Here is a 19,977-nt window from a genome sequence, read left to right on the forward strand (position 1 = left end):
ATGAATGCTGATTTCAATACGACATATGTAACACTTGGTGGGCATGTGGAAATTCACAGATACAGATATCTTTATTTTGTGATCATGCTTACAGCTTATATTCTGTTAATAGGCTTTAATGTTTCTATCATATGTCTTATTGTTATACACAAAAATCTTCATGAGCCAATGTATATTTTTATTGCAGCTTTGTTATTGAACTCTATTCTTTTCAGCACTAATATCCACCCAAAGCTCTTGGTTGACTTCTTATCTGAGAAACAGATCGTATCTTACCAAGCTTGTCTTTTTCAGGTTTTTATGTTTTACTTTTTAAGCTCTTCAGAGTTCTTACTATTGTCAGCTATGGCCTATGACAGATATGTGTCTATTTGTAAACCCCTGCAATATCCAGCCATCATGAGAACAACTACTGTCAGTTTACTGCTGTGTTTTGCATGGTTGGTACCTGCTTGTTATATTGTAGTGCCAGTTGCACTAAATATTAATAGCAAACTGTGTAGCTTTACTTTGAAAGGAATTTTTTGTAATAATTCACTTAACAAGCTTTTCTGTGTGACTTCAAATGAATTATCAATATACGGTGTAATTGTTCTGTTGAATCTCGGACTTTTCCCCATGCTTTTTATACTTTTCACATACACAAAGATAATCATAATTACTTTTCAGAGTTGTGGAGATATCAGAAGAAAAGCTGTTCAGACCTGTTTACCTCATCTGCTAGTTTTGATTAACTATTCTGTTTTGAGAGGCTGAAGCTCTCCAAACCTGTCGTGAGGACTAAAAAACTGTGGAGCAACGAGGCTGTGGAGGAGCTTCGCACGTGTTTGGAGACCACAGACTGGGACACAATGAAGGCTGCTTCTAACAGCTTGGACGAGTTTACGGACACTGTCACCTCCTATATCCACTTCTGTGAGGACAGCATTGTGCCATCACGCACCAGGGTGAGTTATAACAATGACAAACCCTGGTTTACTCCTAAACTCAAAAAGCTGTGGCTGGAAAAGAGAAAGGCGTTCAGAAGCGGAGACAGGGACTGCTACAGAGAGGCCAAGTACAGGTTCACTAAAGAAGTGGACATTGCTAAACACCAGCACTCTGAGAAGATGCAGCAGCAGATCTCAGAGAATGACTCGGCCTCTGTGTGGAAAGGTTTTAGGAATATCACCAACTACAAGCCTAAAACCCCCCACTCCACTGACGACTTGCTCTTAGCCAACACCCTAAACGACTTCTACTGCCGTTTTGACGAGCCATCAGGCAGCCTTCACACCTCCAACGGCCCCAACAATAGAGGCACTTTGGACACTCATTCCCCCACCTCTCCCCCCTCCATAGAACCATCACCACCTTCAAACTGTTCACCTGCAACACCCGCCTCCTCACCCCACACAAAAGAGGATTTCACACCACCTCCTCCGACCACAACTCTTCATATTCATGAAGCAGATGTGAGGAAGCAGTTTAGGAGTCTGAATGCTCGGAAAGCTCCCGGCCCAGACGGTGTGTCTCCTGCCACCCTCAGACACTGTGCAAACGAGCTGGCCCCAGTGTTTTCTGGCATTTTCAACTCCTCACTGCAGGCATGTCATGTGCCTGCCTGCTTCAAGTCCTCTACCATAATCCCTATCCCCAAGAAACCTAGGATCACTGGACTAAATGACTACAGACCCGTGGCTCTGACATCTGTGGTCATGAAGTCATTTGAGCGCCTAGTTCTCTCCCATCTCAAGACCCTCACGGCCCCCCTCCTGGACCCCCTGCAGTTTGCATATAGAGCCAACAGGTCTGTAGACGACGCCATCAACATGGCCCTACACTTCATCCTGCAGCATCTGGACTCCCCAGGAACCTACGCCAGGATCCTGTTTGTGGACTTCAGCTCTGCCTTCAACACCATCCTTCCAGACCATCTCCGAGGCAAGCTTTCCCAGATGAATGTGCCTGATCCCATCTGCCGGTGGATCACCGACTTCCTGACGGACAGGAAGCAGCATGTGAGGCTGGGAAAGAATGTCTCGGACTCCCGGACCATCAGCACCGGCTCCCCTCAGGGCTGTGTTCTTTCTCCTCTGCTCTTCTCCCTGTACACCAACTGCTGCACCTCCACCCACCAGTCTGTCAAGCTAATCAAGTTTGCAGATGACACCACCGTTATTGGGCTCATCTCGGACGGGGATGAGTCTGCCTACAGGAGGGAGGTTGAACGTCTGGTGTCCTGGTGCAGCCACAACAACCTGGTGCTGAATGCCCAGAAGACAGTGGAGATTATTGTGGACTTCAGGAAGCACACAGCCCCACTCCCCCCCATCATCCTGACTGATACCCCCATCACCTCTGTAGACTCATTCCGCTTCCTGGGTACCACCATCACCCAGGACCTGAAGTGGGAGCCCACCATCACCTCCGTCATCAAGAAAGCCCAGCAGAGGATGTACTTCCTGAGGCAGCTGAAGAAATTCAACCTGCCAACACGGACGATGATGCAATTCTACACTGCTATCATCGAGTCCATCCTCACCTCCTCCATCACTGTGTGGTACGCTGGAGCCACTATCAGGGACAAACAGAGACTGCAGCGTGTTGTGCGCTCTGCTGAGAAGGTGATTGGCTGCAGACTCCCATCTCTGCAGGACCTGTACACCTCCAGGACACTGCGGCGTGCAGCTCGGATCTCAGCTGACCCTTCTCACCCTGGACACAGTCTGTTTGACCTGCTCCCCTCAGGCAGGAGGCTCCGGTCCATTCGCACCAGAACCTCTCGCCATAAGAACAGTTTCTTCCCCTCTGCTGTTGGACACATGAACAATAACCACATGACTGTCCCCGCCACTAACACATGACCCTACGCTGTGTCACTGCATCATTTCATGTTTGGCACCGATCACCACCTGCACTCATGTATATATCTTTCTACGTAGCACTCATAAGTCTTATTCTCATGTATACATCTCATGTATATCTCATGCACATATCTTTCTTTCTACATAGCACTTTAATTCTTATTGTTTGCACTGAAGCACCGCAGCAATTTCCTAATGTTGTAAACCTCAACATCTGGCAATAAACCCCATTCTGATTCTGATTCTGATTCTGATTCTCTGATTACCTATGATGTTGTCATTGTTAAACTGGAATCTGATTTTCCCAAAACTGCACGTTTCATAATGACACTCCAAATAATAACTTATAATCCTCTCTGCAATCCAATCATATATGGACTGAAAATGAAAGAAATTTCTAATCACCTTAAAAGGTTGCTTAGACACATGAAATAATGTAGTGTCATTGTACATTTATTTACTAATTTATTAGTAATTTATTTATTGTGCAACACACTGGTAAAAGAAGCAGGTTTATGGTGCATTATAAGGCATAATGTTTTCTGCAGTCATTGATCAAGAGAGTAAAAAAGGCAACCGGAACATCCTGTAAAAGGAACCATCAGTAGTAAAAAATAATCCAGTAATTTTGAATAAAGATGATAGGTTTGGCAGCATTTGGCAGTTTCAGTGCAGTTTGTGACATAATGTTTTTATTTTTCATGGACATGAATTGTTGTGGTTACAGTGTGGATATAGAATGAGAATGATTATACCTCATGTTTGTCAGGGGTTGTGTGTGGAGGCGTGGAAGAGATGACCCAAACGCAGGACTCACGGTGCAGAAATGATGAGGATTTATTGGAGCAGGTGAATGAACAAAGCAGGAACGGCAGAACTGACTAGCTGACAGAAAGACTGAGTGGCTGGCTGAATAACTGAGCACTAACGGGAACGACAACATAACATCAATGACACGACAGTGAACGAGTGGAAACAGAGGACTTAAATACACAGACTGATGAGGATGATAATGAGAGACCGGTGAGTACACAGCTGAACATAATCTGGCTAATAACACAAGAGACGAGCTGACACAGGAAAAGCAGGAAGTGAGAACATTGATGTGGCAACATAACCTAAATGTGACAAAACTGAAAACACTGGGTCACCGACCCAGGAACCCTGACAATGTTGTGTTCCAGTCAAATTTGACTGATTTAAAAGTTTTCTCCCTGAAAACGTTAGTGATCAGACTGACCTATGATACCACAAAGAGCATTTCAACACACAAAATAAACTCTCTTAGTCTGCATACAATTTTCTGTGGTTTATTCAACATTTGCACACTCTTGGTTTTCCTGGCCAGAAATGACCTGTCATTAGAAATGTATGTGGAATAGACGAGTTAGTATAAATAACTGAGTTCAGGTACATGCCCTTTTGTCAGATGGACACACACACACACAGGTAAGCATGCATGCACGTATCCACATACATGCACACAACCTTCTCTGTACAAGAGAAGACCATACCATATACTTTCAAACAGTACATGCCAAGCAAGCAGTCTAAATATAGGACAAGTTATGCCTGGAACATTTAGGACTATACTTGGAAACTTGCAGATGGTAAAGAACCAAACAAAGTTTTTGGTTCTGGAGATGAGGGGAGGTCTCAAGGACATAAGATAGCATGAGCTTTGTTAGAAGTTCAAAAATAAATCACCTCCCTGCCCAACACTCAGGGAGGGGCGGCCATCTGCTACAGCTGGTTGAGGGTGAGGAGAAAGAGAAAATAAAAAATACGAGAGCATAGAAAGATATAAAAAAAACACACAAAGACAAATGTTAATGGGATGCAGTAGTGGTATATGAAAACACTGGGTATGAAAGAAGTGGAGAAGAGATGCTTGGTGCATCATTGGAGGACATAACCAAATGATTAATCAGAAATTGACATAACAATGAAAAGAAAAATAAATGCTTAATAGTAACAGTGATCATAAATCGTGAATGAGGTTTAATGGAATATATTCCTGAGCTAATCTGAAGACCAGAAGTTTGGAGATCTTTAGCCATTAACTCTGCAAAAAGTTGGCAACCTCTGCACACTATGCACATCAGCATCCGTTGACCCCACTCTGTGATTTTACGTGGCCTGTCACTTGTTGTAATACCACTAACAGTTGACAGTAAAATATATCGTTGTGATGGAATTTCACGATTGAACTTAAGCATAACAAAGCTGTCCATCACAGCCCATACTCTTTGTCACAACACTTTATGTATGGTGGCCCAGAGAGGTCAAATGGACTACAACTTAAGAAAACACCTGCAAATGGAAAAAAAATGCTACAAAAAGCACACAACTGAAGTTGAATGAAATGAAGAAGTAGAAAAAAAACAATCGTCAAAACACAGCAGACTATTTTCTGGGGATACAATAATGTTAAAAAGGTTCTGTTTACCTGTACATTATATCCACAACATGTTGTGGTTTCAGAATCAGAATCTGAAATACTTTATTAATCCCTAAGGAAATTATGTGGGTTACAGTAACAATAACAGACTAAACTATTTAAACAATACAATAAGTTACAGATTATACAAATTTAAGAAATAGCACTAATATATACAAATCATTCAATTATAAATATCAAAAATTAACAATAAATATAAAGTGTTTACAGTGTATTAGATGGAGGAGTTGTACAGGGAGATGGCCACAAGCGGGAATGATTTCCTGTGTCGTTCAGTTGTGCTTTTTGGTAATCTCAGTCTCTCACTGAACGTGCTCCTGTGAGTAGCCAGCACGTCCTGGAGTGGGTGGGAGATATTATCCAGCATTGTCTTTATCTTGGACAACATCCACCTTTCAGACACCACCCTAAGGGAGTCCAGTTCCATCCCCACAACATTACTGGCCTTGTGGATCAGTTTATTTAATCTGTTGGCAACCTGCTGCCCCAGCATACAACAGCATAGAGGATAGCACTGGCCACAAGCAACTCGTAAAAAATTCTGAGCATTGTCCGACAGATGTTGAATAGTGATGGGATTTCCGGCTCTTTTTAGAGAACCGGCTCTTTCGGCTCGCTCACAACCGGCTCTTCAGGTTGTTTTGTTGCTTTAATTAATTTATTATTAACAACAATATGAAATTATGCACAAAAGGAATTACTAATGTAAAAACAAGGTGGTTTTATTTATATATGTTTATATATAAATATATACGGTGGCCCCTAGAGACAAAGCACGTACAAACTCCAAAACACATTTCTAGCGTTAACTGAACTTCCAAAACAGCTACCTAGATCACTTAAATTACACAATTGAAAGCATATGTGTATTGTTTGTGTATTTATACACAAGCACTCATATATATTCAACTAATTTAAAAAAATGTTCATTTACCTGTTACTACCACACACCAAATCCGATCATTGGTACTTCCTGGCTTGTGTAGCCACTAGGTAACAAAAGCTCAACACTGCCCCTAGCATCCTGGAGCACTTCTGTTGTGTTTTGTAGGTGTTTTGGAGTTCGTACATGTTTTGGAGTTTGTGCGTGCTTTGTCTCTAGGAGCCACCGTAAATATACTTTTATTTATTCACTCCACATAAAATGTAATAAATAAATCATATAATACAAAAACCAACTATTTACATTTTAAACTTTTAACTATTTAAATTTTCAGCTTTTTCCTTTTAAACAAATTGAAAGTGAAACAACACAAAACACTGCAAACCACAACACAATTTAATATAAATTAAAATATGAAAACAAAAAGAAGATGCATATTCTCTGTCATATGGACCTGCATGAATAAACTTTCTGAATCCTTTATCATCTGCAACTGAAAATAGTTGTGGATGATTACTATACCTTTCTAATGTGACGTTGTTGTCCCTGGCTCTCTTTCTCTCTCTTTCCCTCTGTTCCTGTGCTACTGTGAGTGTAACTACCGCCCCTCGCCCCTCTGCTCAGCGCAAGCACAAGGCTCACGTGCGGAGTGAAGCGAAAAAAAAAAGGGCGAGAGAGAGGGTGAGAGAAAGAAAAAAAACAACTCACGGCTCGCGTCGTTCACTTCAAAGATCCGGCTCTAAGAGCCGTTTCGTTCGACACATCACTAATGTTGAAGGACCTCAGCCTCCTCAGAAAATAGAGACGACACTGACCTTTCCCATATGGAAAAGATATAAATCTTATAAAGTTTGTATCTGTCTTGTGTGAAACTTGTATGAAAAGCATACAAGAGTGAAAACAGATATAAGATCCCTTGAAAAATTATATAATGAAATGTGTATGTTTTGGATACTTACTAAAACTATATATGAAAGTAATGAGAAAGTGGCCACTTTCATGAGTAAATCATATAAGTTTTTACTATTTCTTCTCCATATGGGTATTGTCTGTGTATACTCCAAGATATTTATAGTCCTCCACAATTCCCTTGGTTTAGCTTTGCTTCTTTTCTTTTTTTTCTTTTTTTTTCCTGTCCCGTTTGGTTCTTTTGCCATCAGAATTATTGTCTAAAGGCAAAGAAAGATGCCCAACGGATTTACTTTACCAAATTGACCATCCCAGCCTTGCCGAAATGGTCTATTTGATTCACCTTTTATTGTTTATTTTATTTATTTTTTTATTTCACTTGCTAGATACGGGACAGACTTGAACGAGGAAAAGAAAAGGGAGAAAGGAAGAGAGGGGAAAAAACAACGGAGAAGAGGGACGGGGATAACGGGCAAAAAAACAAAAACCAACTAAATAAGCAGACAAAAAAAAATGCATATATCAATCACCTGGATCAGCTGTTGAGAAAGAAAAAAGAAAACAAGCAGAAGAAAACGAGAGCAATACAATAAACAATATCACGATGATCTATGGGAATATAACAGTAAATACTAAATATTAAACATTATTGTGCAGCACGTAAGATCGACAGCGCACAGTGTGCTTTGAGGTAGGAGCCAAAAAGGGTGTAGTTTGTGTCTGTGAGCACCAGTGTGTACACCTGTGAGCATGAGCGCGCTTGTTTTTAAAAGGTTCCTTCATGTAATGATCTGCTAGAAGGTGTGGGGGAGCCACAGCCCCGTCCTCCAGGGCATGAAGCAGGTATGGAGGAGATCAAAACTCCAGACATCCAGAGGCCCCCAGAACACAAGAGACCAAGGAAGACCAACAGAGGGGCAGCCGCGCCACTATCCCAGAAAGAGCTGAGGAGAGTCCCGGATGAGGGGTCACTCAGCAGCTGCGGAGCAGAAGCCAGGGGGGGTTGCAGTGACGTGCCCGTGAGCTCCTCCGGCAGCCAGCTGTGCCTGAGTGACCGAGCCCCAGGCTGAGAGGCCGAAGGCACCCCACCCCCGAAGTGGCCCGAGCGAGCCCCAGGCTCCAGGCCCCGATAAGCAGCCACCAAGGAGTGAGCCGGTGTGTACCTGGACGCCCATCCCCGGACACAAAGAACCACCAACGCACCGATGTCTGAGGGCCACCGGCAGGGGAAGTGGTGGGGGGAGATAGGCCTCCATACCTTGGAGGGCCTGAGATGTCCCCAGAGAGGTGGCGTCTGATACCCAACCTGACATATAGACACAGACATACAGGCACACACAGATACAAACATCCATTCCCACGCTCATGCTCTCATATGCAATTACTCCACACTCAAGCAAAGTGGAGACAGACATAGAGAGACACTGTACACACAATCACACTCCCCAAGCGTACTCTAAGAACTGGGTCTAGGTACCCTTGTCCCTTGAGGGGGGAACTGCACCCAGACCCAGGTGGTGTTACCCTTTTCCCTGCGGTGGGGAGAAGCAGACCGCCCCGACTCCGCAGCAGCAGGGAGGCCCCACACTCCAGACCCCATTCGGACGGCCAACTCCTCCTCCTGGCCCCCCGCTCCAGCAGGTCGCAGAGAACGGGGGTGTGAGAAGACTTTGCTTCTGCTCACTGTGTTGTAGTAGCAGTTTATCTGTGTGCTACAAAAAGAAACAACTTTTTGAATTTCCTTTAAAAGGGAAATATTTATGTGCCGATGCAGTTTACAAACTTGCATTTCTGAGTGTGACATTCCTGACATCATTATTAGTCATCAGTCACTGGTGGAATACTACTCTTTATGTATGATTTTTATGTTGTTTTATTCTGATTTTTTTTAAAGCTGTATAGACCTGTTTATCCTGGAGGTTTTGTTTAAGTCATGCAATCTGGTAACAAATATTGATGGCTTTCTCCTTTCACTGTGATTAAAAATGTATGAAAGGGGGATATTTTAATAACACTGTACAAAAATAAGTCTAAATTTAATAGTAATTTCATATTAATGTTTCTCTTATGTTTTCTCCACCCCTCACTCACACATGCACATCCAGGCAACTCTCAAGAACCATAAGACAACTCTTTAGGGAAACAATACAATAACAAATGTTAATTTCCTCTCCCAGGGTTTGTCTTGTCTGGTGTTTATTCCCTTGTTTTTTTGTGCTCAGTGTTCCTGATGTAAGTAACTAATATGTATGGAGAAAAAGATTGTAGATAATGAACATTTTTAAAATGTCAATGTTTAAATTCACAAAGTACTGTTTCACATATATTATTGGTCTAAATGTTATATATTTCTAAAAATAAAAATTGGTTTTCACAGTAATGGTGTTTTAGATCATGAAACAATAAAACAAATAAATCAATCAATCATCATTTTGGGACATATGAAACCAAAGGGTCCTTCAATTGGCACACTGGCTCAAACAATACAAAAAAAACCACAACACAAACTGTTACATATATTGATGCATGCTCAATCATCCAGGTAAGGAAATCCCAAAAAGTTGATTCTGTTCATCTGGACGTAACGTTTTCAGTGGGACAAACATTTCATCCACGAAGTCACTTGGATGAGTGACAAAATGTTGCTCCCACTGAGACGTTCTGTCCAGATGAACAGAGTCAACTTTTTGAGATAACTGTCACATACTTCAAAAAACAGACTTAACCAAGAAGGATGTCAGTGGCAGTGTAAAGAAACATGTCAGCTCTAACTGAATATTTAATAAAATGAATGATACAGCAGATTTTGTATGCCTAGCACAATGCTATTAATTAATTAAACAGAGAGGATAGGGATTAATCAGTTTCTGTATGACTATCGTCATTCTTTAAATCTTTCACATCATTGTGGAGGAATTTTGGCTCACTGCTAGGGATGGGTATTGATAAGATTTTCACGATTCCGATTCCATTTTCGATTCTGTTTAACGATTCGATTCTTTATCGATTCTCTTATCGATTCTTTTTAAAAAAGGAGAACACTAAGGTCGATTAGCTTAGAACTTTGTTTTATATCTTCTCTTTGAACAAGATAGAAATTTAGGAACTTTACAAACCCAGCAGTGAGATCTTAAGAGATCCACAGCCTATGGCTCTTCAACGGGGTGTCACAGGGTCCCCAGGAAAAAAAAATTGTAAATGTAAAATAATAAAATAAATATTCTTCGCGCTAACATAATATGCACTGTTAGTTGATTATTTACCTGCCGCATTAACGGGAGAGGACGTGCAAACGTTACCGCTGCTGCTGGGCTGAGATTCACGAGTCCGGAGCGGAATTAAAAACACGACATTCATTTGAGGTTATCACGTGTTTTGTGACCAAATGCTTTTGCATATTCGTAGTGTTTCCTCCCTTAAATGAAATATCTACTTTGCAAGTATTGCAAGTTGCCCTGTTGTCATCCGTTCTCGTAAAGTATAACCAAACTTTTGAGCGTTTGAGCCGCTTAGGCGCCGTGTTTCCTGCCAGGTAAACGACGCTCCGCAACGTGGTGACGTCATTCGGGGCGACTGGAATTGATAAGGGAATCGTTTGCGAAAATGGCAAACAATTCCAAGGAATTGAAGCAGTGGGAACCGGTTCTCAACAAGAACCGGGTTTCGATACCCATCCCTACTCACTGTTCTTAACAGTGTTGCTTCAGTTCATTGAAGTTTGCAGGCATTTGTTTGCCTCGTCCAGGAGCCAGTCCTGGGGAGGGAGGGTGCCCAAAGAAGGGGCATGGGCCTACCCTTCTGTAGGTCCTACACCCTGTGGTGTAGGTAGGTCCTACACAGCAACCAAGGGTGGAGACCCTGGCAGACTGATACCCAGCTACCAAGGCTGAAGACTGGGACATGAAATGTCACCTCGCTGGTGGGGAAGGACCCTGAGCTGGTGCATAAGGTTGAGAAGTAACATCTAGTTATAGTCAGCCTCACCTCAACGTACTGCTTGGGATTCAGAACCAGTTTACTGGAGAAGGGTTTGACTTTGTCAAAGTTGACGACTCATCCATCACTGGAGGTGAGGTCACTGAGGAAGTAAAACCACTCCTTAGTAGCAGAGCCCCTGGGGTGAATGAGGTTCACCCTGAGTTCCTGAAGGCTCTGGATGTTGGAGGACTGTCCTGGTTGGTACTCTTCTAAAGTGCTGCATGGAGATCTGGGGTGGTACGTCTGGAATGGCAGGCTGGGATAGTGGATCTTTAAGAAGGGGGACCAGAGGGTGTACTCAAACTACAGGGGGATCACACTTCTCAGCCTCTCTGAAATGTCTATGCCAGGGTGCTGCACAGGAGAGTGTGTTAGTTGAACCTCGGATACACGAGGAACAATGCTGTTTTCATCATGGTTGTGGAACACTGGACCAGCTCTTTATCCTCTTGAGGACATTTGAGGATGTGTGAAAGTTTGCCCAACCAGTCTACATGAGTTTTCTGGACTTGAATGAGGCATTCGGCCATGTTCTTCAGAGTATTTTGTGGGAGGAACTTCAGGAGTATGGGCTGTTTGGCCCGTTGCTAAGAGCCATTCGGTCTTTATACAGCCATTGCAAGTCGAAGTTGTCGCTGGTGGATGTTAAACTCCACCAGGGTTGTTTTTTGTCACAATTCTGTTCATAATTTTTATGGACAGAATTTCTAACCAAGCGGCGGAAGGCTTCCACTTGGGTGGTCTCAGAATCTTGTCTCTGCACTTTGCAGATGATGAGGTTCTGTTGGCTTCATCAGGTGGTGGCCTCCAGCTCACACTGGAGTACTTAGCAGCCAAGTGTGAAGCGTCAGGAAAGGGAATCAGCACCTCCAAGTTTAAGCCCATTGTCCACAGCTGAGAAGGGATGGAGTCGCCACCCCAGATAAGTGGAAGAAAATGGATGGATAGATATTTTGGGTAAGCATCCCCCTTTTGGTCTCATCTCTACAAAGGACATTGTTTCAGAATTCTTGTGATTTGTTTAGATGCAACCTCACAAACCTTTCTCCTGGGAGCTTTTCTAAATAAGCCATACCTCAGTCTTTCAGTCTTTTTGTAATTGTACTTTCATTACATTCAGCAGGTTTTTGCTTATATTTGCTTAGGTATTTTTTTTTCTAATAACCTTTTTCATATATATAATAATTTTTACATAGAACCTATATGTTCACATTTGCTCATGATCAATTAATGAGGTGCATTTAAATATTAGCACCTTGTTACTTAATTTCTATAGAAGCAACCAGTGTGTACTTAGTTTTTCACACTACTTGCAGTCTTGTGATAAGATTTTTTTTACAGTGAGGACATGTATGCATTTTTACTATAATACTACAAAGGACAAAAAGTATTTTTTTAGATGAATCGAAAAATTCTTACAAAATAAATACAATTTTACAAATAGTCACAATAAACTGTTTGTAATCAGGAAACAAGAAATTCCTTAAATGTTTTAATAGTCCAAAAACAGTGGGGGTAGTACTGAGAAAACAGTTCGACACAGGACTGTACTGGAGAGTTAGGGATGAAGTCCATAGAGGGTGAAGCAGGTTTATTAACAGAGTCCAAGTAGAAGTCAAAACATTGACTTTCTTAAGTCCACTCATATGCCGATCAGGATAAGGTAGGTGTTCACTTTCTGTTTTCTCTCACTTGCTGTCATATCTCTTTTTATTTATTAAAATTTTGGTTCATCATTTTAATGGAGCTGGCATTAAATGTGTCATACATAACTCTTGATGGGTTTTTCCAAGTGAACAAATACAGATATCTTTATTTTATGATCATGTTTACTTTATACATTCTGATACTCTGCTGTAATTTCGCCATTGTATTCCTCATTGTGGTTGAGAAAAGTCTCCATGAGCCTATGTACATTTTTATTGCAGCTTTGCTATTGAACTCTGTTATGTTAAGCACTGTTATTTATCCAAAGCTTTTGACTGACTTTTTATCTAAAAGACAGATCATATCTTATTCCGCCTGTCTCTTTCAGTTTTTTATGTTTTACTCTTTGGGTGGTTCAGAATTTTTACTCTTGTTTGCCATGGCCTATGACAGATATGTGTCTATATGCAAACCTCTGCAATATCCAATGATCATGACAAAAAATACTATCAGCATTTTTTTAACCTTAGCTTGGATTGTGCCCTCTTCTCAGGTTGCAGTGGTAGCTGTATTAATGGCCAATAAAAAAATCTGTAACTTTACTTTCACTGGAATTTTTTGCAACAATACAATTTACAAGCTTCTATGTGTGCAATCAAAAGCACAAACTGTATATGATATGGTTGTACTATCTAATGTTGCAATTCTCCCTGCGGTTTTCATATTCTTCACTTACACCAGGATCCTTGTGACATCCTATCAAAGCTGTAAAGAAGTCAGGAGAAAAGCTGCACAGACCTGTTTGCCCCACTTGATAGTTTTGATCAGCTATTTGTGTTTGTGTGCATTTGATGTCATTGTTTCTGGTCTGGAGTCTAATTTTCCAAAGATTGTACACTCCATATTGACTTTGCAAATCGTAATGTATCCTCCCCTTTTCAATCCAATTATATATGGACTAAAAATGAAGGAGATTTCTAAACACCTCAAAAGGTTGTTCTGCGCTGTCAAAAAGAACTAATGTATCAAGACTGTCAATACTCATTTTTTAACTTACAAACTGATACAGTTGAAATCAATTGTACTTGCATGCAAGTAGCAGCAGTGACCCTAAATGCCTATTCCAGGTAAATATAGCCATTCATACTCGACTACTCAAGCACTCACAGACCATCCTAATCACAGCTAAAACTATCTTGTTATTGTTGTTGTTTTGGATTTAGTTGTTGCTGACGCTTATTTTGTTTTTATTTTTTTCATTTTTCTTAAGGAATACTGCCTATTCTTACAAGCCTAGTTTTACATTATTTCCTTATTAATGTATTCTGATTCTGATTAAACATAATGTGAACAAGTTCTACTGCTGCAGCAGCTGGTGCAGGGCCGGAAGAGGAATTAAAAACATGATTAGAGACACATCTTTACTAAATAGTATCTGCTACAAATGTAATGTGCTAATGCTGAACATAGGAAATTATTACAAGACATATTTTATTCAGTCAGAAATCAAATATATATAACATTACTTTATAGAGTTACGTGTCATTTGTGCGCAAAACTGTGTGTATGAGACAGAGAACTGTCTTTGTAGCCTTCATTTTTAAATATTGCTATGAGTAGATTTGGTGTCCAACTTAGTGGTATTTTGGACTGCCATAAAGTTACAGTTTACAGGTGTTACAACTTATTACAACTCATGTAATATTAGTAAAACTTTGCCTTGCTTAAATGCATGATTTATCATTGATAGGTAACCAGAGAAATATCACCAGTGAAATTAACATTCCATATATCCTCTGGTATGTCATGTGCTTTCATATATCACACCTAAATCAGGATTCCAAGCCATGGAAATAGGGCAGTCATGGCAGTATTCATCACAGCCTGAAAAGACTGGGCCAGCATTGGCTCCCTCTTCCTACTATCCTCCTCGCTAACATCCACTCCATATGCAGCAAATTATAATAGCGCTTGCCTTCTTGCCTTCACTGAAACAGTCTTATCTTCCCTGTGTGTTTCCAGTACTTTTCTTTGTACTCATGTTTGTGCTGCCATTTGCTGCACCTTAACAAAGGTTTGTCATTTATTTCTTGAAATTGTCTCGGTAAGGTCCATCCTCAGTCACACATTAAGTGAATACTTTTAACATATTAACCCATAAAAATCATTGAATACAGGTGTTCCATTCATTTACATGGCCACAGGTGCCTAACATCAAGCACCTAGGTATACAGACTAGTGAAATTTGCACCAATTTTGGGTCAATCACTCCAGACCTCCAAACCTAAGATAACCTTTATTAGTCCCACACGTGGGAAATTTGTTATGTCACAGCAGAAAGTGGACAGTGCACAAAAGAAAATTGGTTCCTACTTTACCTCTAGGGGGCAGCAAAACTATTAAAATAAGTTTCTGCTGCTGTTATTCTGGTGATGTCTTATGATTGACTTATTAAGTATGCCTATGCCAAGAGGCACACTTATTACTATTTCTCGGATTTATTATTCGTAACTCGCCCCAAAGTTTTGAGACAAGGTTCACATATGTTATATCATTTTGTGCGGCTGGATCTGGAATGGTGTGCTATGACTTTTGGTGTTTATGACTTTTATTGTTTTTTAAATATTAATATTTTAGTGAAAATTTTCCCGCGCTTATGTGCCGCACAGTTTTGACACAAGGGTTACATATGTTATATCATTTTGTGCGGCTGGGTCTGGACTAGTATGCTATGACTTTTGGTGTTTATGACTTTTATAGTTTTTTAAATATTTAGATTTTAGTGCAAATTTTGGCCCATTTCTAGGCCCATGAGAAAGATTCAACTTTTGGCCCCATAGAAACAGACTTCATTTGTGGTGTGTTGGCTCCATCTTTTGGTCCCACTGAAACAAATTTCAAACTTCATTTGTGGTGTGTTGGCTCTCTCTAGTGGTATGTCGGGAGTGGTACGGCCTGTCGACTCGTATTTGCATTACCGTAATGATGACAATATCAACAGCGCGCACAGCGTCGCTGCTTTCAGGAACCATTGGAATTTTTAAGGTTGCGTGAACCATTGAATAGTTACGGTAACCGCAAGGGTGTATGCTTGGTGGAACACTCCATATCCCACAATTCATAGCACACCTTTACTGACTCAAACAATGGCGGCCACCACTTCGTTTAATATATTGCTTGGATTACTGTTTCTAGGTCACAAAATAAACTTTTAAGATATTTTCAGGCGAGAATGTAGGTGTGTAAACGTCAAATATCTGCTCGTTTTGTCAAAACATCCCATATTAGCAACAGTGCTCTTACGATATTGCTGCTAGCGCGGCTAGCTAGCTAGCGCGGCTAGCGTCTCTTCGCTAAAAAGCACCCGGGCTTGGCTTACAGTGAGGCGGCTGACACTCGTTTCACCACCCGATCGCTCGCCAAGAGACTATTTCTCAGCTGGACTTATTTTTCGTTTATATGGGCCGATAATTCATTTATTCATTTTAGTAACGGTATAAACAGTGAAAGGTGGTTGTCCAGATGCTGGTCGATGTGGGAAAAATAACTGAGTTGTTTGGTGGTGGCTAATGCTGAGCTCCAACAAAGGGCAGCCAGCCCTGACAGAAAAGACATGCGGGGAAAGAGACATACGAGGCGGCGAGGCGGCCGCCGATCGACCGGTGGTGGCTAACGCGGAGCTCAATCGTGGATAAGGGAAACCGGAGGCAGGAGCGTGAGGTGAACTGAATTTCAGGTAAGAAGTTATGAACTGCACTCTATTTGGGTCAGATATAAACCGAGTTTAGGTGTAGTTTATTTTCGTTGTGCTGACAGTTACAATAACTCGTACTGCGTGCTAGGTAGCACGACGGAATTTCTATACAGCTGTGCGTGCTAAGTTACTGATGTTGAACTTTATGACAGCCTCCCCTGTCATTCTCTCGCCTGTTGAAACTTCAATCATGAAACTGATCAATGATCGGCTTTTCTCTCTTGTTTGTTTATAACACTAAACAACAGCAGCACGTTTAAGCTTGATCAGCTGTTGTTAGAATTCATTTGATTTTAATTTCTAGTGTCAGCTGATGTTTGCTGGAGCCACAACTGAAAAAAGGGCTGGTCCAAACCAGGAGATGTCCTTACTGAATCATCAGAGCTGAACTGATGATGGAGAAACAGGTTTACCTTTTAGGTGACATGAATGAGTTGAAGGGAAGTTATCAACTGTTTCTAAGAGACAAATAACACCAAACTCCTTTTTTGTGTCGCTGACAGCTGGTAACTGTGCAGGGGCGGATCTAGCAAAGCTTTTGCCAGGGGGCCAGGTAGGGCATTAACAGGGAGAGGGGGACACAAAGATATACTTTTCTTTCTTATTCTCATATAAAATATTTAGCTTTTATTAAATAGTTATCTGAATCTTACAACCAAAGTTTGTATAACAATACACAAGATTGGCTGTAGACCATTGTTATTCATTCAGAACACTGTGTAAAAATAACAAAAAACAAAAAGTGAATGCAAAAGTGCATAAATATTTATTTTACGTGTTTGATGTGTGTGGCGGGGCGTGGTCTGCAGTGCTGCTGCAGGGGAGGTGGACCCACCTGAGCGGCATCTGCAATCACGCCTCTTGGGCGTAAAGTCTGTGCTCTCTCGGCTGTTTTTTGGGTGTGTGTCGGGCTGTGAGATGAAAAGCTACAGCCGGCTGTGTGGGTACACCAACCATGTGTGAAAAGTGGTCCATAACGCAATGCTTCAAAGCGTGTTCATGCAAACATTGTCGGGTCTGCCGTGGTACAATGGGACTTCTGCTCATGAACCTCTGTGCACAGCGACTGCAAAACGGGGCTGTACGAAGTCACCTCATCTTTACACAAAACTGTAAGCTGTCATCTGTGAGGCGCGAGTGTTTGTTTTTGCCATAGTTCATGGTGGAGAATGGCTGCTCTGCTGAGTTTTGCTCCCTGTAACCGTATGAATGGCAAACTACACTGATTAGCAGCGGCATAGGCACACTTAAAATTTCTTCTGAAATTTTCGCTTTCTAGTTTAACTTGTTCCTTTTGAATTTTTCTTATACAGCATGATGTTCACTTGATTTCTGCTTCAGCATAATGAAGAACAATCACAAGCATTTCATGAGATTAAAGAGTTTAATTGGGAAAGAAATCAAATTTATGCAGTGTGTACAGTGATGATTCTTCTTCATAACTTCTGAAATTCTCTGTGGCCAAATGATGATTGATGGCCATCCATTCCTGCCTTATCAGAGCTCCAAGGTGATCACAGTTTGTAGCTCTTTGTTTGTTCACTTGCATTATAAGGATTGACTATCTCAACTGGATTAAGATTTGGGGGATTTCCTGACTGTAAAATGCTATTTTGTGATCATCTGCAAAACCAATCTAAGGAGCTTGGAAAACTGGACTTCTTTAAGTTCCTTGAAGACATTTTACTTCTTCAGTTCAGTGGAGAGTCCCAGATTTTTCTTAAAATCTTAAACTGGCTGTAGATGTGGAAGTTACTGTTTCTATCCAGGCTATTTCCAAAAACCAACAACAAAACAAAACTAAAACAAAAAGGAATGGCATTTTTTAGAGTAGATTAAATAGTAGGTGAAAGAACATGACGTTTTTTTTCTCATTAAATTGTTTATTTATGGGCGCCGGTTTAGATCACTGGGATGAACAGGCAACCATAGGCTCTCTCTCTCTTCCCCTGCTTTCCTGTCTCTCTTCACTGCACTAATTAAGCCAGTAAAATGCCAAAAATTGAAAAATCATTTATTTGTTACTTCAATACTTTGGGGTAATATGAATGCCTTGCCCCCTTTCACATTTTCTAAAATCATCCAGTAGGCCGGAATGGCGTCTTTGCCAGACCGATTCTGGGCCCCCAGCCTCATGTGTGATACCAATGTTGCATACGCTTGGATACATGCACACAACAAAAACTTAAACCTAAAAATGAAAACTGAAAAAAGACATGAATATAGTGATAACTAGAGATTGGCAGTAACATGTTAAAGGTAACTCGTTACTGTGATCTGATAAATTTTTTCAAGTAACAAGTTAAGTAAGGGATTACTTTTGCAATAAAAGGAATTAGATTACTGTTACTTGCGTTACTGCGTTACTAAACAGGGATTTTGTTTGTGAGAGTGTCTCATGACAATAACGTATGAGCCTGCGATGTCTGTGGCAGCAACAGACATGTGTAGATCAACAATGGATAATATGGAGTCGGGGAGAGAGTATGACCATGCAGTATTTAAAACTTGGAATTACTGACATTACTTTGAGTATGATTCCATAAAAAAGTGACAAATACATTTGCGTCACGGGAATGTGAAATTCACAGAGAAACCACTGGATCCCCCATTGACATGACTGCTGCAGCACTGGGCAAACATCCATCCTGCTAAACAGGTGAAAATAGTTTTAAGAATGACAGGACTTAGTGCCACTGAATCTTAGATTTTTCTTATTTTTTGCTGTATTTTACTTTCAGGGGTGGATCAGGATTTTTGCACAATCCAGAAGATTTTGAGATTGACTACAGCAGAAATGCGGCATTTCTTATGATCATATAGAATCTTTTTTCTATATGAAGGAAGTTCTATTCAACGGTCTTGGTAAAATGTATGTGGAGGGGGGGAAAACCCAGATCACTGTGCCAGCAGTATTGTATCAAAAACCCTTTTGCTGAAAAGTATACATACAATGACCTCTCATATGCCAGTGTGTATCAAATGCACCTGGACAATAACTCTATAAGACCTGACTTCTTTATTGTAAAGTGTTTTTGCTATTGAGCCTTCGGAGTTTACAGATAAGCCTGACCTTTATGTTTTGCCTGAAGATACCTGTGCCTATAGATTTCTTCCCTGGCACTCCATTGCCCACCAGTCGGCTATATAGTCTTGTAAAACCTGATAGGAAGGCAAAGGAGTGCTACATCACTGACTCACTAGCTGCAGAGATCATTCAGCCATCCACATTCACTCGGGTGAAGGGTGAAGAACAAGTACCCACTAACGCTGTTGTCCTCCGCTTTGAGTTATTGCAGGGGGCCACTGTTTTCCCTAACCTGGACCTGTGTAACCACCACCTAGTCAGGATATGCAAAGGAGACCACTTTGTGTATCTGAGGTATCAGACGAGTATCTCGCCTTGTCGTTCACAAATTCACTGATTCACCAATGCTCCTGCCATATTCCAAGGACTGGAAAATGAAATTCTGAGAGATTTCATTATCCACTTTGTCTT

At 41.1% G+C, this 19,977-nt stretch overlaps 2 protein-coding genes across 2 annotated transcripts; both read left to right on the top strand.

Annotated features, from left to right (window-relative positions):
* Nucleotides 1-3,281, top strand: LOC120730533 (olfactory receptor 10K1-like). The gene is made up of 2 exons (XM_040027002.1): nucleotides 1-749; nucleotides 3,110-3,281. Exons 1-2 carry the CDS (start codon nucleotides 1-3, stop codon nucleotides 3,279-3,281), a joined length of 921 nt encoding a protein of 306 aa, XP_039882936.1.
* A 9,107-nt stretch (nucleotides 3,282-12,388) lies between these two features.
* Nucleotides 12,389-13,745, top strand: LOC120730631 (olfactory receptor 11A1-like). Its single transcript, XM_040027102.1, has one exon. The coding sequence runs from the start codon at nucleotides 12,819-12,821 to the stop codon at nucleotides 13,743-13,745; it is 927 nt and encodes a 308-aa protein (XP_039883036.1). The 5' UTR covers nucleotides 12,389-12,818.
* The last annotated feature ends 6,232 nt before the right edge of the window (nucleotides 13,746-19,977 follow it).

The sequence above is a fragment of the Simochromis diagramma genome, unplaced genomic scaffold (genome assembly GCF_900408965.1).
Source record: "Simochromis diagramma unplaced genomic scaffold, fSimDia1.1 OVJJ01000322.1, whole genome shotgun sequence".
In the NCBI taxonomy this organism is placed as follows: domain Eukaryota; kingdom Metazoa; phylum Chordata; class Actinopteri; order Cichliformes; family Cichlidae; genus Simochromis; species Simochromis diagramma.

Excerpts from the sequence above, each read along its gene's own strand:
- LOC120730533 (XM_040027002.1), top strand. The coding sequence starts at position 1 with ATGAATGCTGATTTCAATACGACATATGTAACACTTGGTGGGCATGTG. Across the intron at positions 750-3,109 it reads ATTAACTATTCTGTTTTGAG|TACCTATGATGTTGTCATTG; the intron begins AGGCTGAAGCTC and ends TGATTCTCTGAT.
- LOC120730631 (XM_040027102.1), top strand. The coding sequence starts at position 12,819 with ATGGAGCTGGCATTAAATGTGTCATACATAACTCTTGATGGGTTTTTC.